This window comes from Haplochromis burtoni, unplaced genomic scaffold (genome assembly GCF_018398535.1).
Source record: "Haplochromis burtoni strain Fernald_Lab_line unplaced genomic scaffold, NCSU_Asbu1 Contig_46, whole genome shotgun sequence".
NCBI lineage: Eukaryota > Metazoa > Chordata > Actinopteri > Cichliformes > Cichlidae > Haplochromis > Haplochromis burtoni.
In genome coordinates this window covers 1,152,019-1,159,920 of record NW_024582407.1, presented here as the reverse complement: position 1 = coordinate 1,159,920, position 7,902 = coordinate 1,152,019, and the positions used below count along the sequence as shown (strand labels likewise).

Below are 7,902 nucleotides of genomic sequence, written 5' to 3'. Positions count from 1 at the left end.
CACACACACATTAAGATGCTGAAATACTAATATAATATACTGATATAATAATATAATAGAACAGATCCAAATTATGGGAAAAATGAAAGTGAAAAGAAAATGAACAAGAGTTCAGATAAATAATTAGCTAGGCAAAGGGATAGAGGATCAGAGAAACAGAAAGAGAGATGCTCATTATCTCTCATTTGTAATCATCAGTGCATCCCACAGTAGAAGCAGGGAATAAACATTGTAGGGATAGTGCAAGATAAGTATTTTCCCATAGATGTATAACATTGAAGTCTAAGTCATTACATCAAGTGAATCGGATTTAAACCCTTGTGTGATTTATTTTTTTCTTGCTGAGAGCATGACTCTCCACAAGTGTGTCTTTCCAGAGACTGTGGAAGTGAGAGTGAATGGCAGAGCCCCAAGTCACAGGAGGTGAGAAAGAGATTGAGAAAGATGGCAAGAGAAAGCATTTAAGACCTACTAGAGAACTTGAGTTATTCCCATCTGATGTAGAGGCAAAAGGAGACAAAAAGGGTGAAACTGCAAAATGAAAAATATGTAAAGGTCTTCATCTTCTATTCATTTAAAAAGATTAATCTTGCCAAAACATAAATTTCTACTTTTTAGACGCTACTGGCTGGCTCCTTTTTGTTTCTCCGAAGGGGCTTATAGGTATTTAATCCTCATGCTCAGGCAGGACAGACATTAACTTTTCCTTGTTTGGGGTTATTGCAGGACCAACCTGATATGGACCACAGTATTTAATGGTCGGTTCAAGCTGGACATAACACAGTCTGCATAGTTTTGCATGAGACGAAAGACTGGCCTCGCACTCCCCTGGACTGCAGGTGTTTAAGACTTGGAAGGAGCGATGGAGGTATGGCGTCTGTGATCTTCAGTGCTGTTGATGGTTCAGGGGGCGTATTGATTTTGGCTGAGGCATGTTTGGCTGACTAATCTTTGGACGCCTCTGTACTGGAAAGGTCACGGAAGCTTATGGTGCAATCATTACAGAGATGAGCTTCAGGGAAATGTGTATTCATATACTGTACCACGAATATCAGGGACAGATCGTAGATTTATGTTTGAGTTATCATTTTTAGTTTAGGTAGTCATTGTAATGTCATGAGATGCAGCTCGCCCAAAATAACCTTTGAAACAGTAATAAATTTGCCTATTTTCCAACTAGAAAAAAACAATAAATAATTTGGACTTTTATAGCTTTGTGACTAAAGCTTCATTTATTATTCAACAAGCCCAGCGGAACATTTTCTCTTGCATAATGAATGTGGTTTGTGTTAATACTCCAAACAGCAATAGCATGGGTTGTTTGAGCAGATGTAGTTATTATAATTTAAAGGATGGAGAAATAAGCCCTGCATACACTGGCTTTGAGATGTCGAGGCAGTCATTTTTTCCCGATGTGATTAAAGAACTCATTTAAAATGTATTTTATAGTCAAAGCACTGTATGTGTTACTGTCTGTTAGTTATTTTCTTCATTGGGAATAAAGCAGGAAAACCCCAAGAAATGTTTACTCCATGATTTACTGAAACTTAATGAAGCAAATGGTTTTCATAAGCAATCTTGAGTAAATATGAGCTTCTCTGAAGGGCACATAAATTCTATAATTTCAGAAGCTTCTTCACAGCAAATATGTTCATATGTTCCTCAAATGGGATGACATCTTCTGATAATCAGGGTATGAAATACTGTACGAGCTTCTAAAAGCATCTCTTTGGGATAACTTGCCAGCAGCATACCCTTTATGATTTATGTTTTTATTTGCTCCTTCATATCTTGTAAGTTGTTGTGTTGTTATGAAACAGGTACTCAGTGTGAATGTGGCAATATAAGGAATTGTTTCTTAGAAGAAATGTGCTTGAAACATTGAAAGTTTTATCACAGAGTGTATAAAACTCATCTCCTGCTGCTCCTTGTGTGAGGAGCACTGAGTTATGGTTTCACAACCTGAGCTCCGCTTCGAGAGTGTTATGGCTAAAGCAGCGTGGTACTGACTCTATGCTGCTTTTGCACTACCATGTTGGATGTTATCAAGGATCACAGTGCATAAATTGGTTCTTTCTATTGTGCTGCACGGCACTATACAAAAGACAGAAAAAATGTACTTAACAAGCAAAGTTTTTCGGTTAATGCTTTGTGCTTTGTGCTTTAACCTAGTCGCAGCCTGGGATCACTTTTGATCCACTTTAATAGAAATAAAGTGTTTCATCAGTCAGACACCTTTGTAGTGTAGCAGCTAATGTGATGCTTTTCCCCCAAGGCTAAAACCTAAAAGCCTTTCAGCAAGGTGCAGTGGTTTTGTGGGCCCCTCTTCATCCGAGTTCCCTCATTAACCTCAGTGCTCAGTATTCAGCCCGCGTCTCCACTGATGGCTCCTAGCCGAGAAAAATGTGAGTGAAGGAAACAGAGCTGCAGAGGGACTGAGACTGCTTCACAAATATTCTTGACTCAGCATTGTTTAAATGCAATGAGGTGTCACAAAAAAATTATCAGCCACTTGAAAATAACACAGAAATGAATGGAAGCTAGGTAGTATTAGCCTTTCATGTCTAGTAAGGGCGAGTTTTCTAAACCTTTGAGAAAACAGAAGAGAAGGTCAAACTTTATTGACTGTGAGGCTGTGTGATTTAATATACACTGATTTTTTTCAGGCTGCATGTCAACATTTGTGTGGACAGCCCAGGCTCCTTGCTGTAGCAACCACCAGGATGAGGTATAAGTCAAGTCAAAGTTTATTTCTATAGCACATTTTAAACAACCTCAGTTGACCAAAGTGCTGTAAAGTTTCAGGAAATATGCAATTATATGTGTAAGAGTCACCAAATCAAACAATAAAGATACACTAAAACTCAAATAAAACAAGTAAATAAGACTGTGTTTGCATAATAAAAGCCAGAATACTCTGCTCGACTAGACAAAAAAGCAAGTGAGAAGAAATAGTGTTTTCTAAAGTGCTTAAAATGATTGAGAGACTGGGCAGCTCTTATGTAAAGAGGTAAGTTGTTCCAAAGATTAAGAGCCACCACTCAAATCACTATCGCCTCTGTTTTCAAGCCTGGATCTAGGAATGTCCGAGAGGAGCTGTTTTGTAGAACTCAGTACTCTCTTAGGATTGCAGGGTTTTAAAGTTTCCATTAAGAAAGGGGTACCAAACCACTGAGACTCCTAAAAACAACTAATCAAATTTTAGACTGGATCCTGTGTAAGGAGGCCAGTATAGGTAGAAGCGTTCACACCATTTCTTTGGATAAAGGATAATCTTGATGATTGGATTGGCGGTATAAAGTAATCCATGTATGAAATGAGCCTGATAACTTTCTATACAGCAATGTAGAAAACTGAGTATTCTTCAAAAGCAAATTTTATAATACACTTACTAAGCCAACTGTACAGCTCTGACTTAAGGCTTGCTGTAAGTTCTTTTTTTTCCAAAAAACACTGAATCTTAATTTTAATCTTTAATTATATCTCTATGGAATGTCTGAGGAACATTACGCAGTGCATCTAAATAACAGATGATACAATGATGTCATTATTTATTTTTTTATTCATGAAAGGTGTGGAAGTGCTTTTTCCCCAGATCGGCAGTAATAGTAACATTAGTTCTAACCGGGACTGAAAAATGAAAGAAACTCATAACATCCATCTGGACATTGGAATTTGGGGAGTCATCAAACCTCCACTGTGTTTGGACCTTTTTAATGGAAGTATCCAACAAATATTATGACCTGTTGTGTGATACAGACTGTCCAAGACGTTTGCAACAAAACAGCACTTGTGATGGTTACTAATGATCTTCTTACGGCATCTAAAAGGGGATGTGTTTCTATACTTGCTCTGCTAGGCCTCCATCCACCATTTAATACCACTGCTCATAACATAAAACTGAGATAACAATGCACTGCTTGTATTCAATTAAATTAAATGAGTCGTATCTGTCTGTTAGATTTAATAGATTCCAGTTTATTCATCCGAATGGCTCTGTGCTGTGACCAATACTTTCTTTTCTTATCCAATATTATTAGAAGACATTGCAAAAAAATTAACTGCTATTCAGATAGTACTCAACTACATTTGTCTATTAAGCCAGACGACAGAAAGTAAAGTACAGGCATGTCTTCAAAACAGGCCTGGCCTGTAACTTTCTTCTCCTAAATTTGGACAAACCTGAAGTTATTGTATTCTGTGCTAAAAATGTTAAAAGATTTATTGTTTAATCTGGTACACTTTGATCAGCACATATGTGCGTCAATGGACACATTAAACACATATGTAGGACTGCTCTCTGCCATCTGCACAATATTTATAAATATCCTAGAAAGAAAATTAGAAACGTCCTGTCCTGCATTTCTTTATGTTGAGGCTGGAGTATTGTAATTCATTATTAGCTTCTCTTCTATGTCTTGAAAGCTCAGACAAAATCACATCTCATCTTTAAAACATATTGTCCCAATAGAACACTTAACTCTCAGACTACAGGCTTACTTGTGGTTCCTAGAGTTTCTAAAAGTTGAATGAGAGCCAGGCTGCAGCTATCAGGTCCATCTCCTGTGGAACCAGCTCCTAGTTTGGATTCATGAGACAGAAATCTTCTTTTTTTTTAAGACTAGGCTTAAAACTTTCCTTTCTGAGAAAGATTAAAATTAGGGCTGGATCCATGAGACCCTAAATCATCCACTAGTTGTTCTGCAATTGTATTAGGCTGCTGGGGAACATCCCATGATACACTGAGCATTTTTGCTCCACTCCCATCGTTCCCCTCCATGTGTATATATTAAAAATCACCTGTGCATGTCATTGAATTTTGTGTTCTCCATCCTAGAGTTTGTTTTTTGACCTCTCTTTCTAAGCTTTTCTTTTCTTTGTTCTCTTTCCTTTCACTCTCCACCAGTCAAGGCAGATGGCTGTCCTTCCCTGAGCCTGTTTCTGCAGGAAGTTTTTTCCTGTCGAAAGGGAGTTCTTCCTTTCCACTGTTGCCAAGTGCTTGCTCATGAAAAGCCTCTGTTTGTTGGGGTTGTCTCTCTTACACTTTAGCTTACCATGAAAAAGAAAATGACATTTTGGAGCTGTTGCTGTGAGTTGGTGCTATGTAAACAAAAATGTATTAAAATGAGCTAATTGTTTTAGTGTGTGAAATTCTAGTCTTTTAGTCTGTGAGTTAGCACTTTGTAGCAGAATTGGTAGTTAGTTCATAACTTAGCACTCTGCCCTCTTACAAAAAAACTGACATAGCAGGGCCCAAAGGTTTAAAAAAATATGGAATCAAAAACCTAATGGTTGACTTCATGGTGGCAGAATCCATCTTTTATACAATCTTTGGCTCTGACTAAGGAATTGTATCAAATCTAGACTAAACCAGTACACATTTTCTTTGACAGCACCCTGAATTCCTCCCATGCACAAAATAAAAAAAATCCGAACACCCTCACAGCCTTATATATTTTTCGCTATTTTATTATTTATTTTTAAGTGGCACCCCAATCATATTTTTGTATAATAAGCAGAGACTGCATGTGTTGTCATTCTTTGGCAGACTCCCAGCATTAACACTAACCACAGAAATGGAAGTCAGTGCATGCAATTAAAATGAACTGTTTTTATTTCAGTGAAGCAAAGTGCTCCACCACTAATCACTTCAATGTGTAGATGGTGTGTGAGACAGAACTTGCATTGCTTATATTATGGGGAGCTGCCTCCCCTTTTTTGGAACAAGAAAGCAAGTTTCTGTATTGCAGCTCATTAAATTTTAGGGTGAAGACATCTATAGATTAATGGAATATAGTATAGATTTAGGGATTCATGGTAAATGGCCTGTATTTATATAGCGCTTTACTAGTCCCTAAGGACCCCAAAGCGCTTTACATATCCAGTCATCCACCCATTCATCCACCCATTCACACACTGGTGATGGAAAGCTACATTGTAGCCACAGCCACCCTGGGGCGCACTGACAGAGGCGAGGCTGCCGGACACTGGCGCCACCGGACCCTCTGACCACCACCAGTAGGCAACGGGTGAAGTGTCTTGCCCAAGGACACAACGGGCCAACTCTTGAGCCACAATCGCCCTGATCAGTACAAGCACACAGGAATAACTGAAAGGAAATTAATACAAGTGAGTGCAATGTCCTGTAACTGGAAGTAGAACCGATTGTGTGTGTCTGTGTGTGTGTCAGTACAGTATGCATGAGTTTACCCAGATGCCAATTAAAGTTTTTAAGCTCTGTTGCTTCTCTGGCACAATGACACAACCAAAGGTAAGGAAAGAGAGGTACTGCAGCCTCACTGCACCACTCTGCTGTGATGCACCAAGGGGGATGTTTGTGCGTGCGTATGTCTGCATGTTTGAGTGCAGTCAGAGGTACATGTGTCATAAATCAGGGGAAAGATAAACATCTGAAAAAAACCTGTCAATACTCAAGTGTGTGCGGTGGGAAGAAAATGAAGAAAGACAATGCAGAACTGGAGGTGTAGGCAGCAAAAGAGTGTGACACAAGTGGAGAGAGCTGACAGGTTAAAAGAAGAAAACACTGATATTTCATAGTGTGAGGCAATTGCCAAAACAAGTGGAAAGAGAAAGGATTGAAGGGATAAAAAGAGGTTTAAGATTAAGAAAAAGGCTGAATAATGTTTATTGGATAAACACAGATGTGTCTGTTCCTCCTGTCGTCAGAGTCTATTGATAACGGCGTATGCTTTACAGAGGGGTCTTTCCTCCCTCTATGACTATGAATCAGCTTCACCTCAACTCTGTCCATCCCCTCTCTTTCTACCTCTTTCTGTGTTCTTTTCAACCCCTCCTCTTCCCCTCCCTTCTCCTGTTCCTCACACTCACGCTCTCACACGGGGGATGCCTGAATCGGTGGAAGTCCTGATCAGTGTTGTCGGAGTCCCTCGTCTGCTGAGGGCAGAGCCCAAACCCAGTCTAACCCAGATCAGAAAATACTGAAGATCTCTGCAATATCATGAGAAGGAGAAGCACTGGAAAGAGGATTTCTTGCAGCCGATGGACATTTGTCAAAAGTGTTGAAGACAGGGACAGTCTCATTTTATAACCAGAGAGGTATGGTGAGAATGAAAGCTGTTTGTTGATTATTCTGAGGAATGCAAAGCTTCAAACTGGGATTTTGTGTTTAAGTCATTAAAGACACTGACAGAAGAGGATCCACCAGAGCGGAATATTTATAGCAAACCACTTTGGAAGAAAAAAAACTCACATTTTTATAATTGCAGAGAAATAAGTGTATTATTTTTCAGCATGTGCAAATTGAGTTAAAATTTGAGTGTACGGGATGCAGCTGAATTAAGAGTTGTTTTAACCTATTGGCTGAGGATCAACAAGCTAATTGATTTTTTTTTTTTGGCAAGAGTGGAAGACCACTGAACCAGTTGCCCAACCAACCAGCCATGGAGTTACGAGGAATACGCGGGATAGTAGGTGGCCAGGACACAAAGTGTCAGGGGTTAGGTTTTGGCTATCCAGTCACCGGGATTCCAACCAGCTCCGTAATAACAGCCGTGCAGCAGCAGGACTACTCAGCCAGCGTCTGGCTTCGCAGGAGGGATAAACTGGAGCATGTAAGTTCTGATACTGGAGATGAGGTATTAGACACAGCTGAAAGAAGAGTGAAGTCTTAAGTAGAATTTAAGAATAGTTAAAAACATGTTGTGTTTTTCATATCCACTGGGACATGTTCTCACCCTCTGACCCTTGGTTAAGCCTTTCAGAACATGTAATTTCAAAAATGGGATAAAATGGAAGAGAAGAATTTTAACATATGAATGTCTTTTTGTGTTCAACTATTACAGACTGATAGAATGAGGGTGGTGTCACTAAATTATGATAATATTTGAGTGGAAACTGTTTCCTATGAATGCACACCCAGAT

The 7,902-nt window shown here is 39.2% G+C and overlaps 1 protein-coding gene across 2 annotated transcripts in view; it reads left to right on the top strand.

Annotated features, from left to right (window-relative positions):
• Window positions 1-6,800: 6,800 nt before the first annotated feature.
• LOC102308412 (inactive phospholipase D5) overlaps window positions 6,801-7,902 on the top strand; it is a 68,577-nt gene continuing 67,475 nt past the window's right edge. Inside the window, exons 1-2 of one of the 2 annotated variants that reach the window (XM_005930570.3) lie at window positions 6,801-7,077; window positions 7,383-7,592. In XM_005930570.3, coding sequence (XP_005930632.1) covers window positions 7,422-7,592 — 171 coding nt within the window. In that variant the 5' untranslated portion in view covers window positions 6,801-7,077; window positions 7,383-7,421. Of the gene's footprint in view, window positions 7,593-7,902 lie in introns of both variants that reach the window. The other variant, XM_005930569.3, reaches the window with a different exon arrangement.